Genomic DNA, 17,224 nt, shown 5'->3' with positions numbered 1-17,224 from the left:
CTTGCTACTGTGGGTTCAAGAATAATCTGATATGCAGACATATGTGCTTTGATGAAGAGAAATAAACCTCTGTCAAACACTGCACATTTTGCATGCATAATCTTAAAAAAAAATACCATTAGGATTTAGTTCAGCATTTACACATCAGCTAAGAATAAATGTAAGGCGGTTGTAGGCACTATAACAGTTGAAAACACATAAAACATCACTGCTTAACTCCCTACAGTCAATTGTTATTTTTCACTCATAATATTATGTTTTGTCAGGAACTGTCCTTACAGTGTAAGAATTTGACTAAATCTATTATCTTATTTTTGTGTAGTGCTTATATTGGTTTTGTAAGATGATTCAGTATATGCCGCTATCTCTCTCTCTCTCTCTCTCTCTCTCTCTCCCTTGTTTTTGAGAGCCTAATTGAAACCATACCAATTTTATTAGTAATCAATGAAGAAATATTGAGGATATTTTCACAAACTTATTCTTGTTACTGTACGTTCAAGAACAATCTGATTTGCAGACATAAATGTGTTTTGATTGAGATAAATAAACCGCTGTCAAACTGCACATTGTGCATAATCTTAAAAAAAATGCCATCAGGATTTAGTTCAGCATTTACACATCAGCTAACAATAAATGTAAGGCAGTTTTACACTAGAACAATCGAAAACACGTAAAACATCATGCGTAACTCCCACAGTCAATTGTTATTTTTCACGCATAATATTAATTATGTTTTGTCAGTGTAAGAATTTCACTAAATTGGCTTAATTCTTTTTAGTGCTTATATTGGTTTTGAAAGATGATTCAATATCTCCATATGCCGTTATTCTCTCTCTCTCTCTCTCTCTCTCTCTCTCTCTCTCTCCCTCTCCCCAAACACTCAATCCACTAGGGAGTAACGCACACTTGTACGTTTAGTATTGAGATTTTACATGCACCAAACAGACTGGAGTAACTGGCGCCGCTATGAAGGTTAGTAAACCTGCTTAACTACAGAATGTTTTTTTTTTTTTTTCAGTCAAATTAATTGCCAATTATTGTTAATTGTTGTTGTGTTGTTGTTGTTTTTTTCATGGCAATAATTTGAATACATTTAGGAAGCATTAAACTGAGTGTAATCTCTAATTTTCTTTCCCCCAAAGACCCTGATAGTTCCTGTAAGGTCCAGGTGGACACTGCTGCTGAGCGCGTATCTGACGCTGACTGCGAGAGCGGACTGTGGCGAAGACTGCGCGTACTGCTCGCAGCAACTGCCTCTTCAGGTCATAAAAATACACTCAATAGTAAGTCTACTGTTTTAGTACACGTACAAATATAAATAAAACCTCGCATATGTATAGAAAACGGGATAGGCTACTTATTTGAAATTTAATGAGCCAAAATGACAGCCTATAGCCTATGCTATTCAAAGTATCGATGTCTTGTGATCTGAAGCGCCCTTTGGCTGAAGGTTTATTACTATTAATTTGTATTTGAGATATTTGCATACATGTTTTCTTAAGTCTTTTTATATTTGTTTAATTAAAACAAATAAACCATAATTTCGTTAAATATTGCAACACTCTGGAGAAGCTATCAGTAATTCTATAATGAACTTCTAAAAAAGCTGGAAGATGATAGGCATCAACTCTTGCTTGGAAAAGTCTCGAACATTTTCTAAGAACAGTTCATATAGGCCTATTTCATACGTTTAGCCTACAATGGGGTCTATGATTATTTTCAGCAGTGGCAACAAATATTGTGATTACATTTTACAGCGATTTACATGGTCAGGATAGAAATGGATTTCAAAGCCATATGCATAGGTTATTAAGGTGATCAAGAACTGATATGAGAAGAAATAAAAAAGAGAGTCTGAAATCGTAAAACGCACCAGACTGTTTGTGAGACAGATCACCACTAGGCTGCACTAAATTGCCCTAAATCCTTAAAGAACAGCGTGTCGATTCGAAATGGCGCAGTCCGAACAGAAAGATATTATCCGCTGTTAATATAAATCACCTATGGATCAAAAGAATAATGGCGTGATCAAGTAGCCTAATTGAAATTTTGTAGCAGAATATTATACATCTTAAAAGCTATAGGCCTACTTTATTTAAAGCAACAATTAATACGATCTTACACTTTATGTTAATAATTTGAATCTAAACCAGTCTGGATCTCTTGAAATTCTTGCAGAAAAAAACAAAACAAAAAACATACACTTCTAATTGTTTAGTATTGCTGACCTTTGTCTAATGTCAATAATGATTTAAAATATGTGATATGTGAAGGAAACTAGTATTTGTGCCTATAGGTCATGAGGAGTAATTCAGTTTATCTGGAGATTACTGTAAATAAACTTTGTAAACTTTACTGCACAATGAAACCATGCAATGCACTTTGGTATTCTCTTTTTCCCCTTTGCACACTCCTTTATGTCCTTTCCCTTCATGCGTTTACAATACATTCCAGTTGTCTTGCTACAACGCTTTAACATCACTTGCAGACGGCACAGCAATCTTGCTAACCTGCATCCTATCTGTACATTTTGTACTGCACCTCTTCCTTTTTCTGTGGGTCTCTGGAATTGTCAGGCAGCTGTCAACAAAGCTGACTTAATTTCTGCTTATTCTTTGCAATCTACACTCTGAGACCTGTCCTGAGACCCGAGACTGAGACCTGGATTCATCCAGAAGACTCAGCAACCCCAGCTGCTCTGTCTTACAACTTCTCTTTCTCTCACAACGAAAAAAATTTAATTTGAAAAAAAAAGAAAGGAAAAAAAAAAACCCTTGAGGAAGTGAAAATTACATATTTTTCAATTTTGGTTGAATATCATGGATATGTTCTTGTCAGTGTGTGCAAATTTAATGTAAACAGAATTATGCATTTGTTGTTCTGTTATTTGTACTTGTTATGGACTTTTAGTGTTTAGTTTCAACTTGTTCTTGTTTCCTTGTTATCTCCTGATTTTGCTTCTGTGTCTTGATAGTTAATTTACTGTAAGTTAAATGTTTGTTAATTTATGTCCATTCTTGTCATTTTTTCAGTGGTTTGTTTTGTTTTGTTTAATTTTGTCTTGATTTGCTTTGCTCTGTTCTGTTTCTGTGTCTCTTTGTTCAAGTGTTTTGTTGCACTTTTGTTATTTTTAAAGTTATTTTAAGATTAAACCTGAAATTAGATTCTGCGCTCTCCACGTTTCTGAGTTCACCAAAATTTACAGAAGGCCTGACCAATAATGAAAGCAGCAGATGAACTCATGAGCTTTCGGCAAGGTATGAACACCATCGTGGCCTATACCGAATCATTCTGTCATCTTGCTGGCTATGTGGACTTGAGAGGGATTGTGTTCTCAAACGCTTGTTTTGAAAAAAAAAAAGAATACAATTTTTTAAACAAATCACGATATGTCCAAGCTGTCCCGATTCTGATGTGGTGGTCTCTTCCTCTGCTGTGGTTCTCTGATCTGCCAGCAACCCTGTGGTCTCGTTCTCTGCTGAGGTGATCTTTTTCTCAACCATGGTGGTCTCTGGCTTTGCTGTGGTGGTCTGTTCCGCATGCGCTTCAGTGGTCTCTTGCTCTGCAGTGTTTATCTCTGCTCCACTGTGGTGGTCTCCTGCTCACCTGTGGTCTCCAGTTCCTCCATTGCCCCAGAGTCCAGGTGCACGTTCACTTCAAAATCCTGGCCCATCATCCTGTCATCCATCGGCTGAATTTTGGTTCTTGGTTTGTTGTCCTTTGACATGACAGGAGTTGAGTTATATGCCGTATATAACCCTTGTGTTTACCTTGTTAATGTTTCAGGTCTTGTTCTAAAAAGGTTACGTTTTTGTCATGAGTCAGGTTTTTCTTCCGTTTTCGCTCTCGCACGCTCTCACTCATTTACACACACACACACACACACACACACACCTTATTAGCTTATTATATTACTCTTTGTCTGTCCCGCTGACCTCTCTCTCTTCATGCACCTGTTTGTCATTGCAATCAGCGCTCGCGCTGATTTGCTATGACACCTGTTTCTACTTTGCCCTAAGTGTTCACCCTTTATCTGGTGTTTGCTCGGGTAGATTCTTGGTTGGATTATTGTTACATGTCATGCGTTTTGTCAGCAGTTACATCCTGTCTGTATTGAGAGGTACTCACCTATTCTTGTCTTGTCTGCCTGGAACAGTCTAGCCCCTAAGTTTTTGCTGTATTCTGCTGCTGTTGCTGCTGATTGTAGACCAATGTGGTTCTCTCACCCTGCCTGAGTTATCTACTCCTGAGCTTCGAGTCTGCTACAAGGGAGTCCTGTTCTGTTACACATCGAGACAGGAGTCTTTCCGTTTGTTCAAGTTTCTATTTACCAGTTCTGTGTGCTGAAAGGACGGACTGCCTTTGTTATATATTTTTTCATTAAAGACTGTTATTCCTGTTATCTCTGCATTTGGATCTTTCATTTACCAGCGTGACAGAATAATCCAACCAACATGGATCCAGCAGACGAGAGGCCTGTCCGGTCGGCGATCGAGATCCAGGGAGCTATGCTTGGCAAACATGAGCAGGAGTTGGCCGCCGCTCATCAGGCTGTTAAGAGTCTTTCAGCTCAGGTGGCTGATCTATCTGCCCGTTTACTTCACCTGCATCAGGAATCTGCCATGTCTCACAATCGTCAGCTGCCCTCTGAGCCACGAGTCAACAATCCCTCCTGTTATGCGGGTGAGCCTACGGAGTGCAGAGCTTTTCTCATCCAATGTGAAGTTGTCTTTTCCCTTCAGCCCCAGACGTATGCAGAGGATCGGGCCCGCATCGCTTATGTTCTCTCTCTCCTCACGGGACGAGCACGCGAGTGGGGTACGTCAGTTTGGGAAGCGCAATCTGCATGCTGCAGCAAGTACACTCTTTTCAAGGATGAGATGATCAAGGTCTTTGATAGATCCGTCTTCGGCAGCGAGGCATCACGTCTACTTGCTGTGCTACGTCAAGGCAGAAGATCTGTTGCAGATTTCGCGATAGAGTTCCGGACTCTGGCTACTACAAGTGAGTGGAATGATCCTGCACTAACTGCTCGCTTTCTTGAAGGGTTGAATGTAGACCTTAAGGAGGAGATCTACGCGCGGGGGTCGCCAACTCAGCTCGATCAACTTATCGACCTGGCCATCCGCCTTGACAAGTGTTTCGAGCAGAGGCGTCGAGTTCGTTCTCCACTTTTCACATCCTGTGATAACTTTCCTTCTGCTACTGCTTCTGTTCAGAACCAACCTGATGCTGTACCCATGCAGCTGGGGGCCGTACGCATCTCCCCGGAGGAAAGACAGCGGCGAATTATTAACCGTCTCTGCCTTTACTGTGGTACGGCGGGCCATTTCGCTTCATCCTGCAGTTTAAAAGCCAAAGCTCGCCAGTAGACGGAGGAGTACTGGTGAGCGCTTCTGTCATCTCCTCATCACCAAGGTCTCGAACCACTATAGCCGCTGTTCTCCGTTGGGCTGGTTTTTCTGTTACCGGTCTTGCCCTCGTCGACTCGGGTGCGGAGGGCAATTTTATCGATGAGATGTGGGCTCGTGAGAACAAGATTCCCTTAGTTGATTTGACTGATGTCGCCACTGTCTTTGCCCTGGATGGCAGAGAGCTTTCTTCTGTTCGTCGTGTCACCAGTCCGGTTAGTCTCACTGTTTCCGGCAATCATCATGAGACAGTCTCATTTTATGTTTTTCAGTCTCCCTTTACCCCCATTGTTTTAGGACATCCCTGGCTTATCCAACATAATCCTCACATTGATTGGGTTAAGGGGTCTATTCATTCATGGAGTTTAGCTTGTCATGTAAATTGTCTGGTTTCCGCTGTTTCTCCCGTGTCTTCTGTTCCTCTTTTCCAGGAGGAGCCTGATGATTTGTCTGGTGTCCCGGAGGAGTACCATGATCTGCGGGCGGTTTTCAGTCGTTCCCGGGCGGTATCCTTACCGCCTCACCGTCCGTATGACTGCTCTATCGAGCTCCTTCCTGGCACCACGCCCCCTCGCGGTAGACTGTACTCTCTTTCGGCGCCCGAACGAGAGGCTCTGGAAGGATATCTTACAGAATCTCTCGATGCGGGGATCATTACTCCTTCTTCGTCTCCCGCCGGCGCTGGGTTTTTCTTTGTAAAGAAGAAGGATGGTTCTTTGCGTCCTTGTATCGATTATCGAGGGCTGAACGACATAACAGTCAAGAACCGTTATCCTTTGCCTCTTATGTCGTCGGCTTTTGAGATCCTACAGGGCGCAAGGGTTTTTACAAAATTAGACTTGCGCAACGCCTACCATTTAGTGCGTATCAAGGAGGGAGACGAGTGGAAGACCGCGTTCAACACTCCTGTCGGTCACTTTGAGTACCGGGTTCTACCTTTCGGTTTGGTCAACGCTCCCGCTGTATTTCAAGCATTAGTAAACGATGTCTTAAGAGACATGCTTAACGTTTTCGTGTTCGTTTACTTAGATGACATCTTAATTTTTTCACCCTCTCTCCAGGTACATGTTCAACACGTTCGCCGTGTCCTGCAGCGCTTATTAGAGAATCGCCTATTCGTCAAGGCTGAGAAATGCGTTTTTCATGCCCAATCGGTTACTTTTCTCGGTTCGGTCGTTTCAGCGGAGGGGATTAGTATGGACCCTGACAAGGTTCGAGCAGTTCTTGATTGGGCTGTTCCCGATTCTCGAGTCGCACTCCAGCGATTTCTGGGGTTTGCGAATTTTTACCGGCGCTTTATTCGTAACTTTAGCCAGGTTGCCGCCCCTCTTACCGCTCTCACTTCGTCCAAGTCCAAATTTGCTTGGTCTGAGACTGCTCAGGATGCGTTTGACCGTCTTAAGATGCTTTTTACGTCTGCGCCCATCCTGATCACTCCTGATCCAGAACGTCAGTTTATTGTTGAGGTCGATGCCTCCGAAATTGGGATAGGAGCTGTCTTGTCGCAACGCTCCTCCCAGGATGACAAGGTTCATCCTTGCGCATTTTACTCCCACCGTCTTTCGCCCGCGGAGCGCAACTATGACGTGGGTAATCGAGAACTCTTGGCTATCCGTCTGGCGCTAGGTGAGTGGCGACACTGGCTTGAGGGAGCCAGTGTACCATTCATTGTTTGGACGGATCACCGCAACCTGGAGTACATTCGCTCTGCTAAACGTCTTAACGCTCGTCAGGCCCGCTGGGCATTATTTTTTGATCGCTTTGATTTTTCCATTTCATTTAGACCCGGTTCAAAGAACCTCAAGCCTGACGCCCTTTCTCGGCAGTTTGACTCATCAGAGGGTGCCTCGACCGATGAGAGGATTTTACCTCAGCACTGTGTGGTCGGGGCAGCCGTCTGGGGAGTGGAACAAGCGGTCAGGCGTGCTCTTTCTCACACTGCAAGACCGCCCCGCGCTCCTGAGGGAACTTTGTTTGTACCCGAGGCTGCTCGTTCGACGGTTCTTCGCTGGGGTCATTCTTCTAAATTAGTCGCGCATCCCGGAGTTAGAGGTACTTTAGCGGCCATCCGCCAGAGATTTTGGTGGCCCACTCGTGAGCGCGATATTCGTCGTTTTGTTGCTTCTTGTTCTATCTGCGCTCAGACTAAGTCTAGTAATAATCCTCCGGCGGGTCTTCTCAGACCTCTTCCCGTTCCTTCGCGTCCCTGGTCGCATATTGCGTTGGATTTTGTTACCGGGCTTCCCCCTTCGTCTGGCAATACGGTCATTCTCACCGTCGTGGACCGTTTTTCTAAGGCTGCGCATTTTATTCCGCTCCCTAAATTACCGTCGGCTCAGGAGACCGCACAGATTATGGTGGATCACGTTTTCAAGATCCATGGTCTTCCTTCGGACATTGTGTCTGACAGAGGTCCGCAATTTACTTCTCTGTTCTGGAGGGAGTTCTGTCGCCAGATAGGGGCTTCCCCCAGTCTGTCGTCAGGATTCCATCCACAGACCAATGGGCAAGCCGAGAGGACCAATCAGATTCTTGGTCGCATGCTGCGTAGTCTTACCTCTCAGAATCCCGCGTCTTGGTGCGAGCAGTTACCATGGGCCGAATATGCTCATAATTCTCTCCCATCGTCCGCCACTGGGTTATCCCCGTTTGAGGGTTGCCTTGGCTTCCAACCGCCTGTTTTCTCCGCCCAGGAGTCTCAGGCCTCGGTTCCGTCCGTCGAGGCTTTTATTCAGAGATGTAAGCGTACCTGGAGGAGGGTGAGATCTGCCTTATGTCAGACTAGGGAACGTACTCGTCGTGCCGCTAATCGCCGCAGGGTGAGATCTCCCAGATATTTTTGCGGTCAGAGGGTGTGGTTATCCACCCGCAATTTGCCTATTCAGGAGACGTCTCGCAAGCTCATGCCTCGTTTTATTGGACCCTTTTCTATTGTTAAGGTCATCAGTCCAGTCGCTGTAAAGCTAAGACTGTCTGGTCAGATGCGCCGTGTTCATCCGGTTTTTCACGTGTCTTGCATTAAACCCGTTATTCGTGCGCCCGCACGTCCCTCCGTTCCCCCTCCTCCTATTGACGAGGGGGCCTCCATTTACAGAGTTCGAAGGCTACTCGACGTTCGTCCCCGGGGGCGTGGTCACCAGTTTTTGGTGGACTGGGAGGGGTATGGTCCTGAGGAGAGGCGGTGGATTCCAGCCCGGGATGTCCTGGACCGCTCGCTGATTGACGACTTCTACCGGTCCCGTCAGGCTCCTTCCTCGAGCGCCTAGTGGCGCTCGTTGAGGGAGGGGTACTGTCATGAGTCAGGTTTTTCTTCCGTTTTCGCTCTCGCACGCTCTCACTCATTTACACACACACACACACACACACACACACCTTATTAGCTTATTATATTACTCTTTGTCTGTCCCGCTGACCTCTCTCTCTTCATGCACCTGTTTGTCATTGCAATCAGCGCTCGCGCTGATTTGCTATGACACCTGTTTCTACTTTGCCCTAAGTGTTCACCCTTTATCTGGTGTTTGCTCGGGTAGATTCTTGGTTGGATTATTGTTACATGTCATGCGTTTTGTCAGCAGTTACATCCTGTCTGTATTGAGAGGTACTCACCTATTCTTGTCTTGTCTGCCTGGAACAGTCTAGCCCCTAAGTTTTTGCTGTATTCTGCTGCTGTTGCTGCTGATTGTAGACCAATGTGGTTCTCTCACCCTGCCTGAGTTATCTACTCCTGAGCTTCGAGTCTGCTACAAGGGAGTCCTGTTCTGTTACACATCGAGACAGGAGTCTTTCCGTTTGTTCAAGTTTCTATTTACCAGTTCTGTGTGCTGAAAGGACGGACTGCCTTTGTTATATATTTTTTCATTAAAGACTGTTATTCCTGTTATCTCTGCATTTGGATCTTTCATTTACCAGCGTGACAGTTTTGGCTCAGTTTTGTGTTATATGTTTCCTGGTTCCAGTGTTTTGTGTACTTTTGTTGTTGTTTTATTTTATAACAATAAAAAAATGAGCAACTGGTCCTGCTCTCTCCATGTTACTGAGTTCACCAAATATTATATCATTTAAACATTTTTGTTTGTGTGTTGGTGAGACTAGGGTTATTGGTGTATTTTGTTCACATTCAGTATGTCACTCTGTATTAGTGTTTCTATGGTTTCCCACAAGCTTAGCACACACTCAACACCTACTCATCCCCATATCACCCAAAACACACTCACTCATTTGCATATTGCCCAGTTATGAATTGGGAGATGAAGGCTGAGGGAGAACATTTTTTTATGTTTGAGCAAATATTTCATATCCCCTTTTAACTTTAGTGTCTGGGCAAAAGAGACATCCATCATTTTCTAAGAATTTTTTGTATGTCTCGTTGACTATTTTACTTTTTTTTCACAGGAATGTGTGGTGGAGTGTGAGGAGCATTTGAATGCAGGCAGCTCTTGGAGTTTGTGCAAACGTTTTATGCTGAATGCTGATAACACTCCTGAGGGTAACCGAGCATCCACAGAAATGGAACACTTGGACACCCATCAGCACCCAGTAGACAAAAAATACGGTGGCTTCATGAAGCGGTATGGGGGTTTTATGAAGCGTTATGGAGGCTTCATGAAGCGTTATGGAGGATTCATGAAGAAGACTGCAGAGCTCTATGGGCTGGAGCCAGAAGACGTTGACCATGGCAGAGCAATCCTGACTAATCATGATGTTGAAATGCTGGCCAATCAAGTTGAGTCTGATGGTGAGAGGGAGGAGGCGGCTCTGACAGACGTCCTTGATTCAAAAGGAGAAGCACAGAGTGTAAAGGGTATGGCAAAACGTTATGGGGGCTTTATGAAGAGGGGAGAGCTTTATGAGCTTTATGAGAGTGGGGTTAAGGCACTACAAAAACGATATGGGGGCTTCATGAGGCGTGTAGGTCGACCACAGTGGTGGCAGGAGTCTAAACGCTATGGAGGCTTCTTAAAACGCTCCCAAGACGAAGATGAAGATGAAAATTCATCAGAGATAGAAAAGAGGTATGGTGGATTCATGGGATATTAAGATGGTATTTTCTGCTGTCCTAGTCCCCTTTCTCTCTTGCCCCTTAGATACCACATGAGAACTGAAAGAGGAAACACGCTTTTAAATGCGCACATAATGTTTTAATGAAGTGTTCATGTCTTTATTGTGGTAATATGATTTAATGTGAATAAGACCTATTTACGACCTCAAACCATGGATATATTGTCTTAACATTGCATGTCAAATCTGAATTCAAATTTACATTTACAAATTGTGTAGCAGATTTTAATAATCATGATTACCTACTTTTGGCAAATGCTGTATCACAGCCATTTTTCTTTTTTAACACTACAATTCTGGTTGGCATAAGACATTCATTAAGTCTAAAATGATGAAAATGTTAGATAAAACAAGACTGACATTTATTTCTCCATTACATGAGGATTATTTATTCACAACACTTGTCTTTTACACAGATGTATATTTTATTGGCTACAATTCTGAATATTGTCATTTGCTGTATAGCTTGAATAAACTGCTCGAAACTGCACTAGAATGTGCGTCTTGAATAGCAATGCCTTCTCTCTCTCTGTGTGTGTGTGTGTGTGTGGCACAAGACATTAGCATTTTCTGTCTGAGGTTTGTGCCTCAGCAGCCTTTTGTTATTGAGTAAAAGCAAGTTGCATTACCTCTTTTGAATTGTGCTGAGAATATGATGTCTTCTCACAACCAAACACATTTATTTGAAGTGGTAGTGTGATTGCATGTTTTATGATGTGAGTTAGAAGTGAAAAGCACTTCTACTAATTACATGACTATCATGAAACTCATACAATCAATGCAAGAGGTAGTACATTTTCAGTGGGATTTCAATTTGTGAAGCAGCTTTCAAAAATTTTATCCTGCATGGAAAATTCACCACGCAAGGTCTTTATTATTCAGATTAGATTAAGCACCACTAGTGTGAGGAAGCAATACAGCATGTTATTACTGTCATTTGAATATATTTTACACGTGGCATATCTAAGCCAGATGTCTCTTACCTTTGATCCTAAGTATAACCATAACCCTGTGATTGCGAAACAAGAGCTCTGCCATGCATTAAATTAAGTAATTTAAATTTGGGGTATCATACAGGGCATATAAAATCAAAGGGTTATCAAGAAAGCTGTAGGTGCTCCCTAGTTTAATCAGCTAATATCAGTAATGGAAATTGATAGATCTTCTTCCCAAATCCCAATTTTATTGCACCAATTCTCACATAAGGGCTGTGAAAGTCAATGGTATCAAGAGAAGATATAGGCTCACCTTTGTTCTGTGAATGTGAAAAGTCTCATGATACACTTTATTTGGAGTGCAACCTAATAACTAAATGCTTGTTCAAACCAAGGACGACAACTGTAACGAAATAACTAGCCTATAAACATCCACATAACAGACCAAAACATTCAGTTTATTTATTCCTGCAGTTATGTTTTCAGCCTATCATTCAGCTAGACAAAATTCACTGTAAGTGATCTCGATTAGCCTATAGGCTATTATGTTAGGGATATGGATTCAGCTATTCTGCTCTCTCTCTCTCTCTCTCTCTGTTGTAGGCCTATGGTTATTGTCATGATTATGGTTATCAATGTTGCTTGAGCGGATCGTGTCCATTGCTACAGAAGTTATAGGCTAACAACACAACGCTAGCTTTCGAAATGATTTGTAAACGTGACATATTAATTCCACCACCATAATTAAATGAGCTGCTTGCAGCTGTAATTCACTTTATGAATTTATTCAAGGCAACTGATAAAGATTTACTTTAATAGTTACACAGTTTATTTTCGCATATGCGCGCGTTGTTAAGGAAACTGGCGGGCGTCAAATGGTTAAACATATGCCGCGCCCATCACATCCTGTCCCGTTAGTAGGCTACTCTCGCTACACAAATACTGAACTTTGTCATTCGGTAAACACGATTTGAACAGCCGGTGGTAAGGTCGATAATCCATCCACTCGGGTAAAAGCTGGAGCAAAGCTGTTGTTGTATTAGTGAGCTTTAATCGAAACGAGTGAGGTAAGACTGTTGTTGCCTATCAATAGACAACGAGTAAATACGACGAAAGGATAACTTCCACCTGTATTATTATGTGTGATAGCAGCGTACATTTTCGATTGTTGAAAAATTGAATAAACTTGCTAAGCGAATAACCATTGTGTCTAGGTTCTATTCATCATCATCATCATCATCATGAACTTTCTCTTGGAGACTCTTCAGGTGCTTTTGTTGTCACTGGTCTACAGCTTAGAAGCATTCGTTAGGTTATTTATACCGCCTCGAAAAAAGAATGTGTCCGGAGAGATTGTGTTGCTGACCGGGGCGGGCAGTGGCATAGGTCGCCTCATGGCCCTGGAGTTCGCGCGCCTGGGCGCGCAACTTGTGCTGTGGGATATTAACGAGGACGGTAATAAAGAGACTGCTCGTATGATTAAAGAAACGAATGGAGCGCGAGCGTACACATATACCTGCGACTGCAGCGACCGGGAGGAAGTGTACAGAATCGCAAACCAGGTAGAATACACGGTTGCACTTTGAACTGCATGTACAAAGACATGGTACACTACATGTAAACTGCAGTGTACATACTGTACATAGCTGACAACTGGGCATAGGCCTAGACACATTATATTTGATTTATTTATATATTTCACATTCATATTTTAGAAGTATTAGGATTTATTTATCTGTACATTTTAATGGGATTGCCTTTTCATTTATTTGAGGTCAGGAAAAGTATGTCATTGTGTGACTCAGGACCTACACAAGTGCCAAATTTGTAATCACCATAAACATTATGACTATAAACATTCACTCTCTTTTGCTTAAATGTTTATTGTGTTTTTATGTTGTTTTTATTTTCAGTACACTGTAAAATGTTTTATCATTACAACAGTGTCTATTAATAATTTTTAATGGTTTCAGCTATATTTTCTTAGTATAATAAAAAAGGTTGAAAAACCACAATGAAGTGATGTGGCTAAGTTATAACTATGGCACTGCTTTGATACTTTCAACTTTAGGACAACAGTAATCCCTTAGGTGTTAAATTTGAGTGAGTTTACATTTTGAGTCTAATAAGACCTTGTTTAATTCATGACTCAATCCCTTTGTTTTATTAAGGTAAAGCGTGAGGTTGGTGATATCACAATTTTGATAAATAATGCAGGAATTGTTACTGGGAAGAAGTTCATGGAATCTCCTGATTCACTCATAGAGAAGTCTATGGAGGTCAATAGTCTGGCACATTTCTGGGTATGTATGCCATCTATCTATCTGTCTGTCTGTATGTATTTTTTGCCTCTAAATTATGCTAAAACAAAGCATGATAATCTATATCTTTTCTTAGATGTACAAGGCATTTCTGCCAGCAATGATTGCTGCTAATCAAGGCCATTTGGTCAGTATTGCAAGCTCCGCTGGACTTATTGGAGTAAATGGACTGGCAGGTAAAAGTTAACAATGTAAATCTCTCACTTAGAAATAAACAAACATTTCAAATGACAATTGTGCTTTTGTACAGATTATTGTGCAAGTAAATTTGCTGCAGTTGGCTTTGCTGAGTCTATGGCACTAGAGCTGCTGGCCATGGGCTGTGATGGAGTGAAGACCACCATAGTCTGCCCATTTTTCATTAACACTGGCATGTTTGATGGTGCCAACACAAAGTAAGAAACATACTGTTTATAAAAAAGTAAACCTACATTTCCTTCCTGCTTAACCAAACATTTTCTGTATTGCTCAGAACACTGTTTATAATTATTATTATTATTATTATTATTATAAACCTGCCTGTGGACATGGCTGTATAATTTATGAGTGTAATCTGTGACAATGTAGCATGTACACTCTGCAGCAGTACTGTACAATGGAGAAGCATGTACATTTACATTTATTAATTTCCGTCATGACAACTCTCAGAAGAGTTTAGCATGGTAATATACATTCAAATGTTTATGTGTTTGGTCTTGGCGAAATAGATCTACTACACTGCCAAGACGAAGCAAGTACTAATGCCAGTACATCCACAGACATGCTGCTATGAGCACATAGAAAATACTGCTGCTGCACATTTAACATATGAAATAACCCCCATATGTAACATGCATAAAATTAACCTGTAGCAGATCTATACAGGTGGAGCTGGGAAGGTGGATGGTTTCTGAGCGTGCTGCAACTGCTACAGCAAGCACTAGCCAAGTACTGTATTTGAATGTTGAGCAGTAAGCTCATTTGCTGCTTATGTGAAGAGAAACCAATCAACTGTGACATTTGAATGATGATATAGTTACATCTATATAATTGAGTTAGAACATATTGGCCTGCGCCATCTAGAGTTTCATTACAGAACTTTATATTTAACACCTACTTTTATCCAAAGCAGCTTACATATGAGAAATAAAAAAGTGTTTCATCTTATAGAAATAATAAATATCTATACAATTACATGCTAGAACAATAAGAAATGGTGAACATAGAGCACAGAGATTTATTTTTTAATACAGTTAACATCAACAGGATTATGTCATGTTCTGAGGGCAGTTCTTGAATATAAACTTTTCTTGAATATTTAAAGGAAATTAGTCTGTAGGGTTAGTACAAGAGCATTCTACCAGTGATGAACAATGTACATGAAATTTGTGAATACGTGGGAAAGTGATAATGTGTATTTATTTGGTGGTATCATGAGTCAGCTCACTTTATAACTGTAGGCTTTTGGAGTGGATGTTAATTTGTATGAGTGGAGGTAAGAGAGTGTAGAGCCAGGGCTGTTCTGCACACAAACATCAAACATACAGTACAGTGCACTTAAACATGCATTACATTGTTATATAATAAGTTAAAAACATAGAACCAGTTTTATCCAGAGTTTCTGCAAATCTTTATGCATTATGCAATTTTAATTAACTGGGTTATAATGAAATAAGAGTAACAGTGAATTCGCTTGAGAAAGAGACACTCATGTAGGACAGAGAGAAGATGACAGAGCTCATGTAATTAACCCTGTGCTCTCTAATATCTCTGTGTGAGTGAGTGTGTTTTTCTCTTATTCTCAAAATGGAAGATTGTTTCTATGTTTGGAATTTATTACTTGTTGATTACTAGGTGGGTTCAGTGCATTTAAATGTTGAAATTCAATGGTCACTTTTCTCATTCAGCCTATATCATGTTAATAATTTTGTATATTGAAGGGTCTGTGTAGTTCACTGTATACATTTCATCGTTTGATTCTAAGGAGGTTTTTGTTTAACTTTGTTCATTTGTTTAATTCAAATTAAAACTAAAATGTGTTTAGCAAAGAGTGTCACAGTATTATTGGTAAGTAAAAGTATTTTCAAATTAGAGAATTATTCCTGTAGTTCCTCTTATCTGCTTTGTAAATGTCTTCAAAGACAAAGTGCTTATACTGGTGTGTATGTGTATTTTTTTGCAGATGGCCCAGAATCATGCCTATTCTTGAGCCGGAGTATGCGTGTAGGAAAATTGTGGATGCTGTTAGAAGGGAACAGGTTTATGTTTATATGCCTCGAAGCATCTACATAGCCATCGTTTTGAAGAAGTAAGTCATGCTGGACCTCAGTATTAAATATCTATTTTAATTTCATGTTTATTTATTATAATTAACATTATTTTAATCTGTTATAAAATGGCTGATATGCTAAAGCTATACAACTTAAAGGGAGGTATCACCATTGGAACAATTAGGTCTTAATAAAAAAACAAAAGCTATATATACAGTAAAAAGTTGTTTTTCTCTCTCTTATTGTGCTCTGACAATAAACGGGGATAATCTCAGTGCAGGTAATACTGAGAAAGAGTATGCATTGTCTATTTACAACAATGTGAGAATACAAAGCAAACATATCTTTTACACTTCTCTGATCTAGGGTTGTCTTTGACCTGTCTCATCACAAACATTATGACAGACACATGCAAGACTAAAGTCTTTTTCTCTGTGAAGCCAAAATCTAATTGAGAAATTTAAATAGTTGTGTGTATGTGTGTGTGTGTTTCTTTCAGTTTGCATGTATAACATTTTACATCTCTGTCTTGCTTCAACTCTGTCACAGTCTTTTACCCACTAAAATGGGTGTGCTGCTTGGTGAATATCTAGGAGCGTTCAACTTTATGGCTAAGTTCAAAGGCCATGGAAAAAAGAGCAAATAATTTCCACCACCAGAGGAATTCAGAACCAACCAGTGGACCAGATGGACAAATCACAGAGAGATATTTGAGGAAACAAAACAGTGTTCTGCCACAAAGTGCTAAGAGAGTGACTGAAATAGTTACACATAAAACAAGCATAAAAGCACTTATTACACTCAGCACTGTTTTAGCCATTACAATGAACCAGTTTTTATTTTGTTATTATTATTATAATTTTTTAATAACAGCGATAAACTAATTTTGAGCCATTTGCACTTAATTTGCACCAATGTTTTTATGTATGTTTGACCAGAACCAAACTACCTTCTAATGACTAATTTAATGACTGACTGATTGTATTATGGAAGCAGTTGACTTGGCTTATTATTATGGCTCATTAATAAATGTATAATAATATTATTGGTGTCACAAATCACCTGTTCTACGACTCCTACTTTGTGCATTGTTCATATTTTGTTTTGTTCTTCTGTTCATTGCTTTCCATTGTCACTATGTTCTCAGTTCCTGTGCTTAGTTTCTGTGTCCTTGGTTGCTAGTGTTCCTTTGTTGGTTTCCATAGTTAATCATTTGCTGTGTTTGAAATTGCCCCCTATACCCTCATTCA

At 40.8% G+C, this 17,224-nt stretch overlaps 2 protein-coding genes across 2 annotated transcripts; both read left to right on the top strand.

Moving 5' to 3' along the window:
- Positions 1-824: 824 nt before the first annotated feature.
- On the top strand, positions 825-10,978 carry penkb (proenkephalin b). Its single transcript, XM_059536413.1, has 3 exons — positions 825-972; positions 1,143-1,283; positions 9,804-10,978. Exons 1-3 carry the CDS (start codon positions 967-969, stop codon positions 10,446-10,448), a joined length of 792 nt encoding a protein of 263 aa, XP_059392396.1. The 5' UTR covers positions 825-966; the 3' UTR covers positions 10,449-10,978.
- A 1,329-nt stretch (positions 10,979-12,307) lies between these two features.
- Positions 12,308-17,016, top strand: sdr16c5b (short chain dehydrogenase/reductase family 16C, member 5b). Its single transcript, XM_059536399.1, has 7 exons — positions 12,308-12,471; positions 12,619-12,966; positions 13,576-13,707; positions 13,802-13,901; positions 13,976-14,120; positions 15,887-16,012; positions 16,524-17,016. The coding sequence occupies exons 2-7, from the start codon at positions 12,646-12,648 to the stop codon at positions 16,618-16,620; spliced, it is 921 nt and encodes a 306-aa protein (XP_059392382.1). The 5' UTR covers positions 12,308-12,471; positions 12,619-12,645; the 3' UTR covers positions 16,621-17,016.
- Positions 17,017-17,224: the final 208 nt, after the last annotated feature.

Source organism: Carassius carassius, chromosome 3 (genome assembly GCF_963082965.1).
Source record: "Carassius carassius chromosome 3, fCarCar2.1, whole genome shotgun sequence".
In the NCBI taxonomy this organism is placed as follows: domain Eukaryota; kingdom Metazoa; phylum Chordata; class Actinopteri; order Cypriniformes; family Cyprinidae; genus Carassius; species Carassius carassius.
This window is presented reverse-complemented; position numbering and strand designations above follow the sequence as displayed.

Bases quoted from the DNA above. Each gene is read 5' to 3' on its own strand.
- penkb (XM_059536413.1), top strand. The intron at 1,284-9,803 runs GTAAGTCTACTG...TTTTTTTCACAG, and splicing joins TCATAAAAATACACTCAATA to GAATGTGTGGTGGAGTGTGA.
- sdr16c5b (XM_059536399.1), top strand. From the start codon at position 12,646: ATGAACTTTCTCTTGGAGACTCTTCAGGTGCTTTTGTTGTCACTGGTC. The intron at 13,708-13,801 runs GTATGTATGCCA...ATCTTTTCTTAG, and splicing joins ATAGTCTGGCACATTTCTGG to ATGTACAAGGCATTTCTGCC. The intron at 14,121-15,886 runs GTAAGAAACATA...ATTTTTTTGCAG, and splicing joins TTTGATGGTGCCAACACAAA to ATGGCCCAGAATCATGCCTA.